Genomic DNA, 22,546 nt, shown 5'->3' on the forward strand with positions numbered 1-22,546 from the left:
AGAGTTAACCCTGTGGCACAGCTCTCCACCAAATCCCACCCAGAGAGAGCTGGTCTCCCAGGAGTGCTGACATACCTAAGATCACAGACTCACAGGCTCACAGGAGGGACAAGCTCCAGTTAGAGGCAGCAAGACCAACTAACACCAGTGATAACCAGATGGCAAGAGGCAAGCACAAGAACCTAAGCAACAGAAACCAATGTTACTTGGCATCATCAGAACCCAGTTCTTGCACTACAGCAAGTCCTGGATACTCCAACACACCAGTAAAGCGAGATTCCGATTTAAAATCACATCTTATAATGATGATAGAGGACATTAAGAAGGACATAAATAACTCCCTTGAAGAAATACAGGAGAACACAGGTAAACAGGGTAGAAGCCCTTAAAGAGGAAACAAAAATCCCTTAAAGAATTACAGGAAAACACAACCAAACAGGTGAAGGAATTGAACAAAATCATCCAGGATCTAAAAATGGAAATAGAAACAATAAAGAAATCACAAAGGGAGACAACCATGGGTATGCAAAACCTAGGAAAGAGATCAGGAGTCACAGATGCAAGCATCACTAACACAATACAAGAGATAGAAGAGAGAATCTCATGTGCAGAAGATACCATGGAAAACACTGACAAAACAGTCAAAGAATATGCAAAATGGGGTACAGAGTTAAACAAAGAATTCTCAAGTGGGAGAACTGGGAAAATCCAGTTGAGTCAAAGCAGAAATGCAGATTCCTGAATGATACACTCCTGCCAGTCTGAGCCCTGGATCCTCTGTACAGAGCTCATTCCCTCCTGTACTTTGGAGTCACACATATGATGGTAGAGCTAAGATCAGAAGGGTTCAGGGTACAGGGGTCCTCGGGTCTTTTTAGGAGTACAGGATGAGTGGGGAATAAAGTAAGCAAAGCTGTACACTTCAGTAAGTGACATAAGACTTTCTTCTCTTTCCTGGATTCTGTCAGCCAGTTCAGCGTCTGGTCTGGGACTCAGAAGGATGTTAACAGGCAGGGACAGGCATCAGGGTAAGCAACTTGTCCCCAGACACTGCTCCCAGGATACCAGGGCCCAGAGCTGAATCTGCAGTAGGGAAATAGAGCTCTGGAGACTTCTCTCCTAGCAGGTAACCTTTTCATGGCACTTCAGGTCTCTGTACCTCCCACTGGGAATTCTTAGAGAAGCCACTCAGCCTCATCCTGTAGCTCAGACCTGTATTTCGAATAACAACCATTCTGGACTGAATCGGTACCAACATTTACAAAGAATTAATCACCCCCAGCCTTCCTCTCTATGTTGGCAGCACCCATGGGCTGGACCCATACTCTCACAAGTAAGTGTATCTCTTTCTCTCTTGCACTTCTCCCCATATAATGAATATATTTTCCATTTTTATTATGTGTACAACTGTTTCTCCTGCCTGCCTGTCCATGTGTCATGATTGTGCCAGGTGTCCGTGGAGATCAGAAAAGGGCTTCAGATCCCTCGTGACTGGGGTTAGATGGTTGTGTGTAGATATGCAGGTGCTAGGAATTGAGGCCAGGTGTCCTAGAAGAGCAGTCAGCTCCTGCCCCAAATTCTTCCTGTTAAACTATTGCGATATTCTTTAACTTTCTCTCTTAAGCAGGACTCTCTTCTCACAAGCTAAGTGGGTACTCCATAAACTCACTAATTCCCATTTATAAATGAGGATTTTTGTGTGTGTGTGTGGGGGGGGGGGTTCTGGTTTGTAAACTTTTCCACACTACTTTGTTAATATCTTTAGAGATATCTGTATATCACTCCTCACTTCATACTATTATTACTGAAGTTGCATAGTCTATTCTCTTGCACATTGGAGTAGACTGTACCTACGTGTTACGTGTACTCCATCCTCAGGAAGTGGACATCCCTGTCTAGTCTATTTTTCTTTCCTGTATCTACAGGGATCCAGACCTGTCTTCAGTACTGAGTCTGTGTCTGGAATCATTCTTCTCAGGCTGTCCCTTGTTTCTGACAGAAAGAGGGATATGTCTTTAATTGCTTTACAAAGCCCATGGAACCACGAACAACAGCATCTTCATGGTAGTAATATTATCAGAAGTTTTAGGATCAAAGTGTGTTTTAAGAGCTGTAATAAGCTAGGATATGTAGTTTAAAAATATTAAAATCTAGACCCAGGGCTCTACCCTGCCTTGTCCATTGAGTTCCTATTACAATGGCACACTGTCCTTCTATTTTTAATAATCCTTGAGCAGCACAAGAGCTGGTCAGCTGCCTACCCTCCATGATGTTAGAATCTACTTCCTATTGATTATTGATTATTGTATTGATACCCTGAATTGCTACTTACTACTTACTATGTTTCATCTGGGCTGCCCTTCACTCTAACTGGCCAATGCACATGGCCAAATTTTCATTGCTCTTAATTCATGGAAGTTATAATTTTTCCTCTTCTGCACAGTCTTCTTCTTCCTTGTGGTCTCAAGTTCGGGGAAACCTAAACTCCACCTATGTCTCTATCTGCCCAGCTATTGGTTGTTGGCATCTATATTTACCAATCATAATTTACTGGTGCAAAGTCACTTCATGTCTCATTTGAGGAACCTCTCCTTTTAGGGCAACCAGGCTTGGGACCACAAATGAGCATTAGAATATGAGCAGCGTTAGGCCAACCCACTACAGGGATTTGCCAAAGCAAAAGGACAATTAAAGAGAAGAGTACAGTGAAAAGCAGAAAACGGACTTTATTAAATGACAGTATATCTGGCAGAGGAGGAAACAGGTCCAGAGACTCCTGCTGGGTCTACAGGTCCATCTGTTTTTTTGTTTTTTTTTTTTTTTTTTTTTTTATTCTGACATGAGTTTCAGGTTTAAATGTAGGAAAGTAGGAGTCCCACACACCTTAAGCCTCCCCCCCTTTTAGTATTTCAATTTTCTCCAATTGAGTCACGTTCCATGGCATTCCCAGGTAAGCAATTTTTGCCATTGATTCTTTTAAAATGTGAATGGATTCCGTAAAATGGAGACTAATACTGCTCAAAAACATGATTAATAACATTTGTAGTAAAAATTGTTCTTTAACATTGTATTGAGACAATTGAGATACTGGAACAGCACATGTGTCACTGTGGGAGTGGGCAATGGGACCATCCTCCTAGCTGTCTAACGATGGCAGTCTCTCCTGCTTGCTTTCAAATCCAGATGTAGAATTCTCAACTCATCCAGCACCATGTGTACATGAATGCTTCCATGATTCCTGCCATGATTATAACAGGCTGAATCTCTGAACATGTAAACTATCCCCAAGGAAAAATTGTCCTTTATGAGAGTTGCCTTGGTCATAGTTTCTCTTCACAGCAATACAAACTCTAAGGCAGGATTAGATGTGGCTCATATCTCATGTTTTTGCCAGAGGCTTAGTGCAGTGCCCTCGGTGTAGAAGGGGGTCTAGAACTTGCTGGGAGAAAGTCTCCAGTACTGGGATGAACAGTATTTCTCAATACACACATGAGGGAGAAGATATGCATCAAATCTACAAGCAACTTGCCTTTCTTAAAGTTTAGAAGGTCTTCTCATATAAATCCTCAGTAGGTGTTTGAGAATTTTCCAGGTAAATCAAATTGTTCCAGTCCCTGGGATCTAGCAAAGAAAAGCAGGCACAAAAAAAAAAAAAAAAAAAAAATCACTATACTGGAGTTAGAAGGAAGGCTTAGCTTTTAAAAGAAGAGTGGACCTGAGTTCGATTCCATGTATCATCAAAGGGCCACTAACAATCTCCTGTTATTCCAGTTCCATAGGATTAGATACTCTCTTGTGGCTTGCATAGGCCTCTCTTATCTATTGGCATGTTCTACATACACACAAACATACACAGAAGTACAAACTAAAATTAATCTCAAAAAACAGTGCTCTTCTCAAAAACAAGTTTTGGGTAGTTGTAAAGTTGCCATACATGTCCAATGCTTGTTTGTAATAGTCTGCTTTGCTATTGCTGTGACAAAACACCATGGCCAAAATTAGCTTGAGGAAGAGTTTATTTCACCTGACAAAGCCCCAGGTCACATTTCAACAATGTAGTAGTTAGCCCAGGCTGGGTTGTTTCCAGCTTCTGGCTATCACAAACAAGGCTGCTATGAACATAATGGAACACATGCCCCTGTGGCGTGGTAAGGCATCTTTTGGGTATATTCCCAAGAGTGGTATTGCTGGGTCTTCAGGTAGATCTATTTCCAATTTTCTGAGGAACCTCCAGATTGATTTCCAGAGTGGTTGTAGCAGTTTGCAATCCCACCAGCAATGGAGGAGTGTTCCTTTTTCTCCACATCCTTGCCACCACGTGCTGTCACCTGAGCCATTCTGATTGGTGTAAGGTGGAATCTCAGGGTCATTTTGATTTGCATTTCTCTGATCACTAAGAACTTTGAACATTTCTTTAGGTGTTTCTCAGTCATTTGAGATTCCTCTGTTCTTAATTCTCTGTTTAGTTCTATACCCCAATATTTTGATTGGGTTGTTTGTTTTTTTTGATGGTTAGCTTTTTGAGTTCTTTAAGCCCTCTATCAGATGTGGTGTTAGTGAAGATTTTCCCAATATGTAGGTTGCCTATTTGTCTTATTGTTTATATCTTTTGCCTTACAGAAGTGTTCCAGTTTCATGAGGTCCCAATTATCAATTCTTAATCTTATAGCGTGAGTCATTGGAGTTCCATTTTAGGAAATTTCCCCCTGTGCCAATGAATTCAAGGCTCTTTCCCAGTTTCTCTTCTATTAGATTCAGTGTATCTGGTTTTATGTTGAAGTCCTTGGTTCACTTGGACTTGAGCTTTGTGCAAGGTGACAAATATGCATCTATTTTCATTTTTCTACATATTGACAGCCAGTTAGACCAGCATCATTTGTAAAGATGCTTTCTTTTTTCCATTGTATATGTTTGACTTCTTTGTCAAAGATCAAATGTCCGTAAATGTGTGGTTTTATTTCTTGGTCTTCAATTCTATTCCATTGATCAACGTGTCTGTTCTCTTAAATGATCTTTAGTACACAGCATAAAGAAATGTAACTTTTTAAAATGACAAATCAAAAGTGGTTGCCTTCATAAGAATATTCTTCAATAAACATATTTTAAGACTTAAAAAAAAATAGTTGGGCTGGAGAGATGGCTCAGCTGTTAAGATCACTTGACTGCTCTTCCAGAGGTCCTGAGTTCAACTCCCAGCAACAGCATGTTGGCTCACAACCATCTGTAATGAGATCTGGTTCCCCCTTCTGGTGTGTCTGAAGAGAATGACAATGTACTCAACATACATAAAATAAATAGATTTTTAAAAAAATAGCCACCTACCTGTCTGTCCTTCACCTTACTCTACATGACCTTTCCCACTTGCATCCCAGGAATGAACAATGTCTCTTCTTACTCTTTGAAGAGTGTCTTCTTACCTTGTACCACACAACTGATAACACCCAAAGTTGATTTTCAGTTTGAGCCTGTTTGTAGTTCTCTGGTACCATTTCCTATTTTTATATAAATAAATTCCTGGAGCATTGTCTGTGGAAAAGTTGCTTTACCCTGATCCATGTACTCCTAGCCCGAGTCACAAAGTCCTTCTGAGTTCAACCTTGGGGAACAATATGCCAGCAATTCTAAATCACTTTATTCTAAAGATGTAGATATATAGCCTTAAAATTTCTGTGTTTCTCCAAGGTAAATTTCCTTATGTGGACTATATTCATCTATATTGACTATTTGGGGAACTGATTTTTGAGACCATTATTAGATGAAAATAATATAAAATAACTTCAACCTGGGTCAAAATAAGTCTTGTGGATCTGAGTACACTTATTCCTATTAATAGGGATTTGTGTAGTCTGTAATTTTTATCCTTGTGATTTTCCTCAAAGATCTCTCTTTTTTCCCCTAATGTCAGACCTGGGGATCACACGCACATGGGTAGAGTCTGATTATATCCTTAAGTGACCCTCTGTTACTTCTCCCAAGTTCAGGACCAATCTGTTCATTCACTGAATCTAATTTTCATCCTGGGAGTCACTTTCTTGAGTGAAGTACCATGCTTGGATACCTTTTTACAGAAATACCATTGGGAGTATGGATCTGGGGGAAGTGAGTTATGTGCATGCTCAAGGTTGGACCCTGGTCATCTATGTTTGGGCCAGGAGGTATGTAGGCTTAGAACTTAGGTTAGTGAAGGGAGGACCAGGATGCCCCAACTGGAATCAGAGGATGTTCGGAAGCTGACCCCACATTTCCTCTCTTAGATAAAGAATGGCTTCAGTGTCCAATTGTTGAAGGACTCTAGTGTTTGCAAGGAAACGTGCTTTTTTCCTAAGGCAGGTAGCCTGTCCCAGGGATACACATGCAGAAAGGACCCATCACATGCTTCAGAAACATCTGGAACTTTGGGGTGCACTGTTTCTAGAATATTCTCCTTCAGAAAAGTGGGAGAAGCTATCATGTACATTAACCTCCTCCAGACACCTGGAATCCAGTAAACCAATCAAGAGAAAATGTTCAAGTGTGCTTTAGGGCCACAAATATGATCTGTATTGGTGAATTTTCTTTGGGAGCTAGAACAGAATCTCTATGCAGCAGGCTTTGCATAGTCTACACATGTTCGTGATATTAGTTTTTCTGATAATGCTCTTTATTTCAGATACAGCACACCTTGTATTCTACCTGCTTTGCCCCTTTATGTAGTCATAGGCTATCATAGGATAATTTTACTACATTTTGAAAAGTTTCTCATTTCATAAAATGTGATTGGAAGCTCTAATGACTACTATGTAATCCTCTAAGTATCTAAGTACTTTATCATCAAGTATTGCACAATTAGTTTCTTCCACAAGACTCTCTTTACATTAAACCTACTTTATATATGAAAAGCAAATACTACTTGAAAATTTTTTAGCTTGTCATTAGCTTACTAGAGCTTTGCCAAATATATAACACTTAGTTTTAAATTTCTTTTTCTAGTGCCTTACTTTTGATCAGGTCCTCAGTATGTAGCTGAGGTTGATCTTGAACTTGAAAACGTCCTGTTGACAAAGCTTCTTCTATGGTGGTATTACAGCATGTTATAACAGACAAGGCTGTTAGAAACCAGACTTTGACTGTTACAACTTTGATAGAATATCACAGAGATCTATTGTGGGACAATGACAGAAACACTTCCTAATATTGTCACTGACAGTTGACAATAGAAGACAGTGACACTAAACGCATACACAGAACTTATAACAAGTATAATTCCTGTTGAAACATGAATCTAAACACCTCCCATTTATCATCAGACTGAGGCCAGAGCAGGCTGACTGTCAACATAAGAGAACTGCACAGACACAGGACAAAGCCCTAAAAATGCCTGAGGTATTTTGATCACATGACCTAGAAGAATGAGTGTATGGCAAGAATCAGGATGAGGAGATAGGATGATGACACTAGTGGTAAGGGACAATGTGAAAGCACAGGTGGACCCAGCAACAACTGTGCACAGCCCAGGCCTCACTTGACTACATACAGCAACCACTGGCCTACAGGCAATGGATATACTACAGCAAACACAAATTTTATAAGGTTCTGAAACTTTTATTTCTCTATTGACTTTTTTACTCATTTTTAGGACATGAATCAATCACACAATCTGTCAAGAAGTTCAATAACCATATACAAATACTTAATTAAAGAATGTAGCATGGAGTGGCTGGCTAGTGAAAGCGAAATTCCAATCAGGGATGGAGGCTTCCCAGCCCTGCCTCTGTTGGAACAAGTGAGATGACGAGGCAGTACACAGTAAGTAAAAGTCCCCAAGCTCCATGCAATGTTTGGCTGTACATCTTTGCATATGTTTCACCCACCTGTTGGATGGAGCCTCTCAGATGATAACCATGATAGACTCCTGTGAGCAAGCATAACAGAGAGTATCATTAATAGTGTTAGTGGCTGGTGCTTTTTCAGGGGATGGGTCTCAAGTTGGTTGGGTTACTGTGTGGCCATTCCCTCAGTCTTTACTCCACTCCCTGTCCCTGCATTTCTTGTAGAAAAAGTTAATTTTAGATCGAAAATATTGCGGCTGGGTTAGTCTCCCTATTGCTAACAGGGTTCTTCTCTGGCTACAAGAGGTAGCCTCTTCATGTTTCATATCCCGACTGCTGGGAGTCTCAGCTAATGTCACCCCCATTGATTCTGGGAACATCCTCTACCCTAGGTCTCCGGCATGTCTTCAAGATATCCTCCCTACCACATCCCCTCCATGCTGCACATTTCCATTCATTCTCCTGGTCCTCTGGTCTTCTCTCCTGTTTCTCCCCACACCTGATCCAGAAAACCCACATTTCCCTTCCTGTCTATTTTCCCACTCAATTCCCTCTCTCAATCTGCCTCCTATAATTATTTTATTCTGCCTTCTAAGTGAGATTAAAGCATCCTTGCTTGAGCCTTACCGCTTACTTAGCTTCTTTGGGTCTGTACAGTGTACTGTGGGAATCCTGTACTTTATGGCAAATATCCACTTGTACTTTTGAGTCTAGGTTCCCTCAGTCGGGATGATATTCTCAAGTTCCATCCATTTGGCTGCATAATTCATGATGTCTTTGTTTTTAATGGCTGAATAGTATTCCATTGGGTAGATATACCACATTTTTTATCCATTCTTCAGTTAAGGGACACCTAGGTTGTTTCCAGTTTCTGGGTATTATGAATACGCTGCTGTGAGCATAGTTGACCAAGTGTCCTTGTGGTATAGTAGGGCATCTTTTGGGTTTAGGCCTGTAATTGTATAGCAGGATCTTGAGGTAGAATTCTTCACTGGTTTTGATAAGCCACCACATGACTTCCAAGGTTGTTTTACCAGTTTGCACTTCCACCAGCAATAGAGAAGTGATCCCCTTGAATCATCCTCATTAGCATGTGCTGTAACGTGAGATTCTGATCTTGGCCATTGTGATGTGTATAAAATGTAATGTCGGAGTCATTTTATTTTCATTTCCCTGATGGTTAAGGACACTGAACATTTCTTTAAGTTCTTCTTAGCAATTTGAGACTCCTCTGATGAGAATTCACTGTTTAGCTCTGTACCCCATTTTTAATTGGGTTATTTGGGTTGTTGCTGTCTAACTTCTTGATTTCTTTGCAAATTTTAGATACTAAACCTCTGTCAGATGTAGGGATGGTGAAGAAACTTTTCCAATCTGAAGGCTGTTGTTATGTTCTATTGACAGTGTCCTATGCCTTATAGAAGCTCTTCAGTTTTAAAAGGTCCCATTTATCAATTGTTGATCTTAGAGCCTGAGCCATTAGTGTTCTGTTCAAGAACTTTTCACCTGCACCAGTAACTTCAAAGATATTTCCCTCTCTCTGTTCTATCAGATGTAGAGTGTCCAGTTTTACTTTGAGGTCTTTGATCCACTTGGACTTGAGTTTTGTGCAGGGTAATAGATAAGAATCTATTTGCATTCTTCTACATGCAGACATCCAGTTAGATGAACACTATTTGTTGAAGTTGCTTTCTTTTTACCACTTTGGCTTCTTTGTCAACAATCAAGTGTCCGTGTGTGTGCGTGTGTGTGTGTGTGTGTGTGTGTGTTTCACAGTCTTCCATTCAATACGACTCACTAACCTGTTTGTTCCTATACCAATACCAAGCAGTTTGCATTACTACTGCTCTGTGATACAACTTGAGTTCAGGGATGGTAATAATTCCAGAAATTCTTTTATTGTTCAGGAATATTTTAGCAATACTGGTTTTTGTGTTTTTCTATATGAAGTTAAGAATTGCTCTTTCAAGGTCTGGAAAGAATTGCAGTGGAATTTTCATGGGAATTGCATTGAATCTGCTGATTGCTTTTGATAAAATGGCCATCTTACTATGTTAATCCTACCAATCCATGAGCTTGGGAGATTTTTCCATCTTCTGTGTTGTTGTTTTTTTTTTTTTTTTTTTTTTTTTTCCATTTTCTTTCTTCAGGGACTTAAAGTTCTTGTAATACATATCTTTCATGTGCTTAGAGTTACACCAAGATATGTTATATTATTTGTGGCTATTGTAAATGATGTTGTTTCCTTAATTTCTTTCTTTTTTTTTTTTTTTTTTTTTTTTTTTTTTTTTTTTTTTTTTTTTTTTTTTTTTTTGGTTTTTCGAGACAGGGTTTCTCTGTGTAGCCCTGGCTGTCCTGGAACTCACTCTGTAGACCAGGCTGACCTCAAACTCAGAAATCCACCTGCCTCTGCCTCCCAAGTGCTGGGATTAAAGGCATGCGCCACCACAGCCTGGCGTTTCCTTAATTTCTTTCTCAGCCCATTTATATTTTGTATAAAGGATAACTACTGATTTTTAAATAATGTTTTATCTAGCCACTTTGCTGAAGGTGTTTATAGGCTGCAAGTATTCTTTAGTAGAATTCTCATGGCTGTTTATGTATACTATCATATCATCTGCCTGCCAAGTTCCAGGAATTTGCCTTGGGTGCTGGGACTTGAACTCAGATCTAATGGTGTCAAGGGAAGCACTGTACAGAATGAGCTTTGAAACGACCCTGACACTAACTGAATGTCTTCTAACTTTGGGTCCCATTTATAGTCTGACACTTGCTTCAGACAGGGGCCTATTTTACCTAGAGACTGACATGGAAACACAGAGCTCTCTGGCAGAATCAAAGAGATGCTAAGGAAAGACTGTAGTGCTAGTTATGGCTATTAGATTTATTAACCAATGGGCTTGATGAAATTGGAATTTGCTCAGGAATCTCATGATGAAGGAAAAGAAGGAAAGAGATACACCTACTGCAGCTGGAGAGAAACATGCCTCAGGAGAGCAAGTGTACAACATTTTGACAATCTTGTCAGATCATCTCCCCAGGAAGAATGGACTCCAGAAAATAATGTCCTCCAGGAAAGTGATAGAGGTTGGTTGGTAATGGAAAGATGGACCCCTGGGTGCTGCATCTCTAGCGTCCTGTTTGCCACCTCAGACCCACCTCTGGGGACTGGTATCCTGGAAGCAGTGTCTGGGGACAAGTCGCTTACCCTGATCCTTTTGTTGCTCCTGTTGACGACGTCTTCTGAGTCCAGTTTGGGGTAGAATAAGTCAGCAATTCCCTATCATTTTTATGTCAGGATCTCTACACACTTAGAAAGTGAATGGACCTCAATGTAATCTTATATGTGCATATTTATCAATCCATCGTAACCATGCTATAATCTGACAGATTGGAAACACTTATTTTATTGACGATATTATAACAAATTACATCAAAGGGTGATATTTAAAAGAATATTAGCTATTTTTTCAAAGCACAATTATGGTGAGAAGAACCGATCTTTTTTCAGTGTTAACATTCTGGCAGGGGCCTTTATCTTTTGCTACAAGTAATGGGTGCTAATGTCTATTAAAACAGTTTTTTTTATTTTAATTTTGGAAAATGCATCTTTTTTTCAAGATTATATAGGTTTTTTATTTATTTATTAGATTTTTAAAAATGTACAGTTCAAATGTTATCCATTTTCCCGGTTTCCCCTCTCCCCAAATCTCTCTATCCCATCCCCACTCCCCCTGCTTCTATGAGAGTGCTCCCCCACCCAACCACTCCAGTCTCCTCACCCTGGCATTTCCCTACACTGGGACACTGAACTTTCACAGGACCAAGGGCCTCTCCTCCCACTGATGCCTGACAAGGCCGTCCTCTGCTACATATGCAGCTGGAGCCATGGGTCCCTCCATGTGTATTCTTTGGTTGGTGGTTTAGTCCCTGGGAGCTCTAGGGTATCTGATTGGTTGATAGGGTTCATGTAGTCAATATATGTTCTTTATTTGTGGTAGCGTATATGTCTGTCTGTCTGTCTCTATCTCGCTGTCTCTGCCTGTGTTTTGCTCATGTCTTGTTTTTTTGCATGTATATATACTATCATAGAGTTCTGTTACCTGTAAAGGCCAAAGGATGTCATCAAAAGTACTGGAAGTGGAATTATAGAGTGTTATGAACATCATAATATCTATGCTGAGAAACCAGCTCTGGTCCTTTGCAAGAATAAAAACTGCTTTTCATTGTTGAGCCATCTCAGCAGCCATAGGAAGAATATTTTTATCAGTATTCAATAATTCCAATTAAAGATTTATTTTAATAAATTGGAAATATTTTATATATTAATTATTCTTATTAGTAGTATCAGAACAGGGTTTTTGGAGACAGGGTCTAGGTATATAAACTCTCATAGCCTGATTCTTGCTATGTAGGTCATGCTGGTCTAGAACACAAAGATTCCTTTGCATCTGCCTTCTGAATGCTGAGCTCAAAGGCAAACAGCATGGACTGAAGAGGTGTCTCAGCAAGTAAGAGCAGTGAGTCCTCTTATATGGAACCCATGTTATATTCCTGTAGCTTAAATTTTTCTCAACCCTATTTTTAATAATGGTTCTTAAACGCTTTAACTTGCCCACTACCCACCAGAGGTAGTGAAAAGGAAAGGTTATTAAGGTATGTGGGAAGGAGCCCTTTTTAGAAATTGTTGTTTAGAGCAAATCCAATTTGTACTGTCAGGAAATCAGCAGTTCAGGTCATAGGAAGCAGCAGCAGCAGCAGCTCATCAATAGCTGCTTGTATTCTTATGCTAATTAGGTTTCCCCAAAACTTGTTTGCAATGTCCTGCATGTAAGTAAGACTGAAGGACCCTGCCTCCAGTTGGTTTTGATTGGTAAATAAAATTACTGGAGACCAATTCCTGGGCATGGAGACAGAGGTGGGATTTTTTAGGATTCCCAGGCAAGGGACCAAGAAGGAGCAGGAAGAAAATAGCTGCCATGCCAGAGGAGGAAGACAGACATTAGGCCTGAGAGGTGCGGGAAGACAGAGAGATAGTCACCATGTAGGTGCTGGAGAATGCAGCCAAGGGGGATGCAAGTCTGGGTCTGGAGCAGCAAACACAGAATATAGATTTTAGTAAGTAATAAGTCAGGAATATCAGATGAGGGTACATCAGCCACATTGAGGTTAGAAAGTGGCCCAGCCTTTGAGCCACTTGAGCAATATAAAAATATAAAGATTGTGTGTGTGTGTGTGTGTTTCATTCAGGAACCCAGAATATTGGGGCAGGCAGGTAGCAAGAAACACGCGCTATTGCCACAGGTATCAATTTGTCTTAGTGTTAATTGGGTTCTGCTACATCAATCCACTAGCACACACTTCATGAAATTACCAGCAGTCCAGTTCAGTAGTGTCCAGATAGCAAACATGAATCTACATTGGTGGCAGAACATAGGAAAAAACGACTGTCTCCGCTGAATCAGCAGGAGTCAGTAGAAAGGACCAGAACCAGCAGAGATTCAAGGAGAAGTTCTTTGCCATGCCTTTCTCAATGAATAACATTTCAGCTAAGGGGTGAGACCAAGAAGTTTAGCAGAACTAGTTATGCAAGCAAGCCAAGCCCCCTGCTCCCCATCACTGGCCATTGATCCTATTTATACTCCCTCCAAACATCACATGTCCTCAATGTGCCTTGCCTCAGCACATGTGTCTGTCTTGGCAAAACTCCACGTGAGTTGCATCAAGTGTTATTACTCTGCCAATGGGTCTGAGACTGTGAAAATAGCAAAAGACTGACAAAGCATCACCAAAAGTTTTTTGATGCATTTCTCTCTTTGGAGTCACTGCAAACAGATCTCATCTATGCAATGTAAGGTGAACCAATGCATATGTAGGAAGAAGAGTCATTTTGAGGTGGAGAGGTGAAAGGTTTGAGGTGAGATAGGTGGACCCAATGAGAGAGTCCCTCAACATGACCTATAGAAGCAGGTGTATTGAAAGAATTGGGATGAAGAGATATCAAGATGACACAGGTAGAATGGGGCAATGTGAAGGCCCAGATAAACTGAGCAACAACAGTGGCAGCTTAGGCCTTGCTTGAATCTACGCAGCAACCAATGTCATACAAGCAAAGTATTAACACCGCAAACACAAATTTCATAAGGTTCTGAGCCTTTATTTCCTCCATCAAGATTTATTGATCTCTAGGATATCAGTCACACAATCTGGCAAGAAGTTTCACAACCATATATGAATGCTTAGTTCAAGAACAGAGCATGGATATGTAGTTCAGAGAAAGCTAATTCTCATGGGGGATGGAGGTTTCCCAGCCTTGCCTATGTTGGAGCATTAGAGATGACTGGGAATACATGCAGTAAGGATAGGAGTGGGGCTTGCTACTGCCCAGGACCTCTTACACTGTGCTCAGAGTAAACAGACACATGGCCACAGTTAGATGTAGAAAGAGAAAGCACCAGGTCTTGAAGCCATGACTGGAGGAGAGAGCAGAAAAAATATTGTACCACATTCAGGAATCTGTCTTATCCTGTAGACAAAAAGAACAAGGAAGACGCTCAGATATGTAGCTTTAAATGGTGACATACTGGAAAGTCCTTCACACATTCAACCTGTCCCAGTTCCCAACCCTCAGGGTTATATCTTCTGGTCCTCTCCCTGTTGCACACCAGGCCCTTTAGGGCCCTTGGGGCCTGTTTAATGCTCCAACAGAAGGCTGGACATGCTAGGAAATTTATCTCCCAGTAGAAAGCAAAGTAAGACCACGCCAAAGCTTTTGAAGACAGAAATAAATGAGGAGTTATGAGGTAGTTGAGATTCACTACCCACTCCATGGGCTCTTTTCTATATCAGTGTCAATTTGTTATGGAAGAGCCACAAGTATTGTTACTTACAAGACTGAGCATAGCTGTCTCCTATTTATCCCCTGGAAATAAACCATTTTATTAGGTGTCATGGAGGCAGCATGATTTAGAAGGGCTAGAGGAGTCTCCTGGTGCTTAACTCAGGTAAGTGTCTAGAACTGTTAGTGTCCATCAAGATAAAAAAAAATAGGGAAGGGCTAACTGGACTCCTGGGTGTCTATTCTAAATAGGCAGTTTCCCTCTGACATCAGAGAGCTGAAAATAAGGTCTCTGTCACCTCTCTCATTGTAGTTATGAATCTGTTCATTATTTTCTTTATGCCTCACAATGGAGTTACTCTCAATACGTCTACAGTGTATGAATTGCAGTTGTGTGGATGAAATTTGCTGTCATGTGGCAGGGTACTGTCACAGCTTGGGCTTGTTGTTCCCATGGAGACATGAACTAGACCCTGGCCCTTCCTTACCTCTAGTCCTCCTCTTCCATATCAGAAAAGTCATCACTGCTCCCATAAGCAGAGCTCCAAGAACCACAGGAATAATAATAGCCATGATGGGGATGGTGGTCTCAGGAGGCTCTGGAGAGGGAACGAAGTGAAGGAGAGTGAGCATCTGACTTCTAGCTCTCTGTCTTGAATAGTCTCTGTGCTCACTTCCAGTCCTTACCCCATTTCAGGGTGATGACCTCAGGCAGCCCCTTATGATTCACACGACATGTGTATCTCTGCTCTTCCCCGGAAGAGACCACCACAGCTACCCACTTCTGGAAAGTTCCATCCCCTGCAGGCCTGGTCTCTACCACCTCCATGTACTGCATTTGGTTGCATCCATCTCTCTCCCAGGTGAGAGTAATTTCAGGAGGGTAGAAGCTTAGGGCCCAGCACCTCAGGGTGATTTTCCTGTCAGGTCTGGCCTTACGGGTCACATGTATTTTAGGGGGTTCTGAGGAAAACAATTCAAAATTTAAGGTATTTGGCATTCTTCCTGGGTATTTATCAATACTTCTGTAACTTTGTGTGAATGGACAGGAGAGTTACAATAAAGATGTGCCAACCCCACATAGCACCATAAGCTCAGGTTATGGATGGGTTAATCTAGTCCTTGGACAGTTTCATAAACAGAATGACCCAGCACAGAGCAGGAGATGCTAGATCCCCCTCTAGGAGTATGGACTTCTGGTTCTGACTGGGTAGAGATGAAAGACTCAGAAACACTGGGGTCAGACCTCGAAGACATTGTGATGGACCGTGAATAGGCCTGAGAGAGGTCATAGTTCACAATGCAAGTAGAAGGAACTGCTGTTTAACTGAAAGACTGAACTGTCCTGAGAGAAGGCTTAGCCCTCTGCAGAATCCTTCTTTCATGTCGATCCAGGAAACTCACAAACACTCTTTCCCTTTTGATGAAAGACAGAGTTAGTAGACCATCTGCTCCCTGCTCAGGAGAAATACTCAGGGGACAGGAGCTACAGTCTAGGAATAGATGGGGCAGTTTCTGTCCTTACCTGTTCTCAGTAAAATCTCCTTCCCATACTCCAGCTCTGTGAGGAGTGAGTCCAAACATTCAACCTCCAGGTAAATCTTCATAGTTTCTGCAAAACCATTCTTCTCCCACCGTTGCCTGAGAATCTCTGGTGCCTTGCCAACTGCTGTCCAAGTCCTCAGGTCCTCATTCAGCCTAATGTAATCATGGCCATTGAAAGCTACTTCTAAGAATCCGTGACTGAAGTACCCTCGAGGCAAGGCATGGCAGCCATACCTCTTCTGGATTGTGTGATATCCTACACAAGTACACATTCTCAGTCACTCCGACAGGCCTTAACCCTTAAGAGGGCCCTTGTTTGGACCCTCCCTTATGCCATTTCTAAGTGGCCCGATTTGGTCTTAAACTGCACAGAAAACCAGGGCAGTGTCCCATGGCTCTCTCAAGCCATTGGTCACATATTCCAAGGGAAAACCTTGGACATGGTTTTCCCTTGAAAAGCAGTGAATTTGAGATGTCTGATTGGGGCACACTCACCAAGTGTACTGTGGTTGTAGGCATGGAGCATTAGTTGCAGTAATTGTCTCATGGTCTGAAAATCACTCAGGGCCTTCTGTGACTTCTTCTTCCAATAATCTGCTTTATGATGATCTATCCATGGTGCACAGTGCTTCATCCCAGGAGAATCTGCTCTGCTGTTGAACCTCTCAAACTGTATATCATCCAGAAAGCCAAGACTGATAAACTGGGGCTCCGGGAGGCCATACCCGGTGAAGAGAGTTTGGAAAGAGCCCACAAAGTGTGAACCTAGGTACAGCGAGCCTTTAGCTGTTAAACCCACACTAGGACCCTATGGTGCTCTACAACATAGCCCTTGAGGATAGCTGGGAGCAGGAAACAAGGGACAGGCACAGGATACACAGTAGAGAAGGGAACACCTGTTCTCCTGGGTTAGGGAGAAGATAGACTTTCATGATGCTGCACCCATGCGCCCATAGGGATGGAGTCCTTTGTTTCTCAGGTAGGGTATTTTCCCTATAGACACCCACACTCACCTTCTGGGTGGCTGGCCAGGGCCAGCACAGTCAGGAGCAGCAGCAGGGGAGCCTTGATAACAAAGGTCTTCATCCTATTTTACGGGTGGAGACAGAGTAGTATGTGTTCATTTTATAATCTTGAACAGAGGAGGCTGATTGGTTTCTCTTAAAAATTCCCAAAGGTAGTGATAGTGATAGAAGGTGTTTGTGTTGGAAAGGTGAATGCCTAAAAGCGAACTCTCTACGGCCCTGCTTTCCCAGCTTAGATCCACCACAGATGTGTTGCCTCAAGCATATTTCAGTCAGGGACTCTTAGAATTAGCCTTCAATGGCCATGATTACATCACACTTCATGAGGACCTGAGGACTTGGGCCACAGTTGGCAAGACAGCTGAGATGCTCATATAACTGTGGGAGGAGTCAGGTTATGCGCAAATTGTAAAGACATATGTGAAGGGTTAATGCATGGACTCACTCCTCACAGAGCTGGGAAGGATATTTTGCTGAGAATGTTGAAGACAAACTGCCCCATCTGTTCTGAGATTGTAGCTCCTGTCCCCTGAGGTTTTATCTTCAACAGGGAGCAGCTGGACTACTAACTCTGTCAAGCATCAAAGGGGAAAGAGTGTTTGTGAGTTTCCTGAATCAACAAAAGAGGGACTCTCCAGAGGGCTAAGCCTTCTTTCAGGATAGTTCAGTCTTTCAGTTAAGCAGCAGTTCCTTCTATTTGTTTTGTGAACCATGACCTCTCTCAGGCCTGTTAACTGTCCATGTACGATGATTTTGAGGTCTGATGCCAGTGTTTCTGAGTCTCTCATTTATATCCAGTCAGAAACAGAAGTCCATATTCCTAGAGGGAGGTCCAGTATCTCCTGCTCTGTGCTGGCTCATGCTGGTTCTGAAAGTTGTCAAGGAACACATTACCCCATTCATATCTGCATTTAGGCTGCTGCGTGGAGTTGGCTCCTCTCCTTCAATTCAACTCTCCCTTCCATTCTTAAAACAGCGTTGAGCTTTGATGGATCCTCAGGAAGAATGCAAAATGCCTTAAGTTTTTAATGATTTCCCTCATAACCCCCTAAAATACAGGTGATCCATAAGGCCAGACCTGACAGGAAAATCACCTTGAAGTGCTGGGCCGTGAGCTTCTATTCTCCTGAAATCATCCTGACCTTGGAGAGGGATGGGAGGAAGCAGAACCAGGTTGTAGAGATTAGACCTTCGGGAGATGAAACTCTCCTTCCAGAAGTAAGCATCTGCAGTAGAAGATCTGGGGAAGAGCAGAGGTACAGATGTCATGTGGATCTTGAGGGACAGACTGACCCATAATCCTGAGATGGAACTGGGAGTGAGCACAGAGACTATTCAGAGAGAGTGGCAGTCCTTTGGGAAAACTGAATCTTGATCAAAACTGAGAACTGGAGGTCAGATGCCTGAATGTTGCTTCCCTTGCTTCCCCTTCCCAGAGCCTCCTAAGCCTACCATCCCCATCATGGCTATTGTTACTGCTTTTGTTCTTAGAGCTCTGCTCACGAGAACTGTGGTTACTTTTCTGATATGGAAGAGGAGGACTAGAGGTAAGGAAGGCTCAGGTATCTTAGTTCATGTTTTCATTAGAATATCAAGCCCAGGCTGTGATGGTATCCTGCCACATGACAACAAATTTCCTCCACACAATTGCTAATTCAGCCTGGCAGTGATGTGCTATTAACTCCATTGTGAATAATAAAGAAAATAATGGATAGATCCATAGCTACAATGACAGAGGCGGCAGAAACCTGATTCTTAGCTGTCAGAAGTAAGAGAGAAATTTCTCACTTTGAATAGATATCCAGGAGTCCAGTTAGCTCTGTTCTGGTACAGTCTTCTATCATGATTCCTCCATTTCTGAAAACTTATCTGACCAGAACCAGGAGATCTCTTAGGCCCTCTAGATCCTGCTGCTTCCATGATCTTTAGTAAAAGAACTGAGAGGTTAAAACCGAGACAGCTATATCCAGGCTTTTCAGTAATTATAGCTTCTATCTCTCTGATACTCTTGGTAATATATACAGGTTTATTTCCATTGGTTAAAGAGGAGATAGCTCATTCAGTCTTGCCAGTAATATTAGTGGTAGCTCATCCCTATGAAACTTGTAGTAATACAGAAAGAGCCTATGGGGAATCTCAACCCTCCCATACCTCCTCACTTAGTTCCATCTTCAAAGTCTTTGACCTGGTCTTAATTTGCTTTTCACTGGGAGGTAAAGTCTCTAGGATGTCCAGCCTTCTATTACAGCATTAAAAAGTGACATCAAAGGGCCTTATGTACAACAGGTAAAATACTAGAGGATAGAACCCTGGGGGATGGGAATTTGGGATTGGAATAGTTTGAGTGTGTGATGGTCTCTTCAGTATATCACCATTTAAAGACACTGATCAGAATTTCTTCCTTGTCTTTTTATCTACAGGATAAGACAGATTCCTTAATGTGATACTGAGCCATACAATATTTGTTTTGCTTTCTCCTCCTGTTGTGGCTTCAAGACCTGCTGAGGCCCACACTACTCCACGCTATCCCACATTTGGGGGCCAAGTGCTCTGGTCTGAGGGATCAGTCAACAGGGTCTCTAGCAAAAGAGAGAGTGGGGATCGAGGGGCAAGAGATGCGAAGGATGGAGACAAGACAGGGTGTGTGATCAAGTCCTGTTTACTGAAAGGAAATCCTGGGTATTTATAAGCACAAGCAGGGGAACACAGCTGAAGACACTTTACCGCGTGCACCTTGCAGCTGGGGGCACGAAACAGCAAAACAAGTAGGTGAAAGGTCATCCAGAGTGTGGGTGAGGGACAGGGCAGGTGACTGTTTCTTAGGGTGCTTAGTATGGCCTCAATGTGAGGGTGAGCTGTGAGCTGTGAAGCAAGATTTGCAGGATGTAAAGAATTCTACCACCTAGGCCCCAGATCAGGAAGTTTCATAACTTCTCCTAAAGCTCCATCAGCTGGAGACCAAGTGAGCAAACACTTAGGGGACATTTCTCATTCCAACCAAGTCCTAGATGTTTTAGTTTTGTCAATTTGACACAGGCTACCTTTATACAGGAAAAGGAACCTCAATTGAGAAAATACCTCCATCAAATTGGCTCTAGGCAAGTCTGAAAGGCACTTATTGATAGATATTGGAGGGCCCAACTCACTGCTGGGTAGGTGTTCCAGGATTATATATGAAGAAGGCTGAACAAACCATTAAGCAGCAGGCCTCCATGGAGTGCTCCTGCCTCCATGTTCCTCCCTTGAATGCCTGGGCTAATTGCCACAATATTGAAATTTGACTTGTCAGATGAAATGGCCTCTTTCTTCCTCAAGTTGTTTTTGGTCATGGTGTTTTGTCACAGCAATAGTACAAACCACTAATACAAACACTACTACAAACCACTTTGTATGGGCATGGATGGCAACTTCATGACTATCCCACACTTGTTTTTGAGAGAGAGTACTGGTTTTACAATTAATTTGATTTTTGTACTCTTCTCTCTCTCTCTCTCTCTCTCTCTCTCTCCCTCCCTCCCTTCCCCCCTCTGTGCGAGTGCGTGCGTGCCTGCGTGCGTGCGCATACGCGTGTGTGCGTGCGAATGTGTGTGCATGTGAGAGTGTGTGTGGGGTGGGGTGGGGGGGCTAGATTCCAATGGATTGACAATACCTGTGCAATCCAGAAGAGGGCATCTAATTCCATGGAGCTGTAATAACAGGAGGTTCTGTGTGTCCCTTTGATCACAGTGGGAAATGAACTCAGACACACTGGATGAACAGCATTCACTTTTAAAGCTAAGCCATTCTCCCAATCCCAAGGTACTAATTTTTCCTTCCTTTTCTCTGCTGGATCCCAGGGCCTGGAACAAGTTGTTTCACCTGAGAAATTCTTCATCACTTACTGAGGAGTAAATCTGAGAAGCAGACATCCTAAATGTGGAATCTGTATAACAAAAGGCAGGTTGGTTGTGGATTCAATGGTAATCTTCTTTCTCTTGTGTGTATTGAGACATCCACTCCATCCTAGTCCTGGAGACATTCCCCAGGAAGTCCTAGAGCCTCCTCTACACCTGGGACACACCACCAAGCCTCTGGCAAAAAATGTGAAATCTGAGCCACATCTGACCTCACAGCCCTTGGATACAGGGCTACTGAACAAGTAAAGTAGAGGAGGTCTCTCTCATTCTGCATGACTTCTGCTTCCCATTTCCCAGCCTCCCATGCAACAACTATAGAACTGTGGAAGCTGCCTAAAGCCACAAACCCACAATATAATATAATATAATATAATATAATATAATATAATATAATATATAATATAATATAATATCAGACCTAATAAAGGATGCCCATGTGAAAACAGAGGTGCCAAGAGGACACTGCATCTCAAGAAAAGGATAAGGGCACAGACATCTGGGTCTCTAATCTCAGAGGTATTAAATGGTGGTAATGATGTGGGTGATTGATGTTTTTAGAAGGTTCTCTATGAATGTGTAGAGTAATGTGCTGTACAGGTCTGTGTTCTGAGGGTTTTTGTGGATGTCTGCCTTGTGTCATAGGGTGATACTGGAGAGGTTTTTGCGTTGGAGATCATCAGAGATCTGTTAGTAGTACATTATCTTTCTCAGCTCCTGACACTTTTACTCTTGGTCTTGTAGGGACATGGTATGCATGATCACTGACAGAGCAGCTAACTCCATCCTAAATTATTGATCATTCTTCATATCTCTTATCACCAGGAAGCCAAGGCTTAGTGCAGGTGGACTGAGCTGGCCAGGAAAGGACCATGACATAACAAACAGTGAGGCAATGAAACCCCAGATGAGGAACTAGAGCTGGACACTTCAGTGAGAGATATAGGCCTTTGATTTCCTTTCCTTCCTTGATTGTTTCAGCCAGTACAGCATCTAGGCTAGGACTTAGAAGGATGTTATCAACAGGACAGGTACAGGATTCAGGGTAAGCACATGTCCCAGACACTGCTCCTAGGTTACTAAGGCCCAGATACGGATCTGAGGTGGGGAAGCAGTGCTCTAGAGATTCCATATCCAGTAGTTAATTTTTCTGTGACTGATTCAAACAGGTCTCTGTCACTCCCTTTGGGAATTCTTAGAGAAGCCAGTCAGCCTCATCCTGAAGTTCAGAGTTATAAAATAAATAAGGACCAGTATAGACCCTGGGCAGCTATACTCTCTCTGTGTGCTTTTCTCTGAGGCTGGCCTCATGTTGCTGTAGTTCATATGAGAGAGAGAGAAGGAGAGGAAGAGGGGAGGGAGAGCAAGAGGAGGATGGAGAGGGAGAGAGAGAGAAAAAGGGAGAGGGAGAGGGAGGGGGAGGGGGAGGGGGAGGGG

At 42.2% G+C, this 22,546-nt stretch overlaps 1 protein-coding gene and 1 long non-coding RNA gene across 2 annotated transcripts; one reads left to right on the top strand and one right to left on the bottom strand.

The window, feature by feature from the left end:
- Nucleotides 1–1,192: 1,192 nt before the first annotated feature.
- Nucleotides 1,193–22,507, top strand: LOC143435262 (uncharacterized). Its single transcript, XR_013105399.1, has 3 exons — nucleotides 1,193–1,333; nucleotides 10,733–10,895; nucleotides 21,053–22,507. It is a non-coding gene; the product is annotated as an uncharacterized LOC143435262 (long non-coding RNA).
- On the bottom strand, nucleotides 15,011–17,277 carry LOC117724208 (saoe class I histocompatibility antigen, A alpha chain-like). Its single transcript, XM_034523899.2, has 5 exons — nucleotides 17,205–17,277; nucleotides 16,687–16,956; nucleotides 16,172–16,447; nucleotides 15,334–15,609; nucleotides 15,011–15,245 (listed from the first exon to the last, which is right to left on the bottom strand). The coding sequence occupies exons 1-5, from the start codon at nucleotides 17,275–17,277 to the stop codon at nucleotides 15,076–15,078; spliced, it is 1,065 nt and encodes a 354-aa protein (XP_034379790.1). The 3' UTR covers nucleotides 15,011–15,075.
- Nucleotides 22,508–22,546: the final 39 nt, after the last annotated feature.

This window comes from Arvicanthis niloticus, chromosome 20, assembly GCF_011762505.2.
Source record: "Arvicanthis niloticus isolate mArvNil1 chromosome 20, mArvNil1.pat.X, whole genome shotgun sequence".
NCBI lineage: Eukaryota > Metazoa > Chordata > Mammalia > Rodentia > Muridae > Arvicanthis > Arvicanthis niloticus.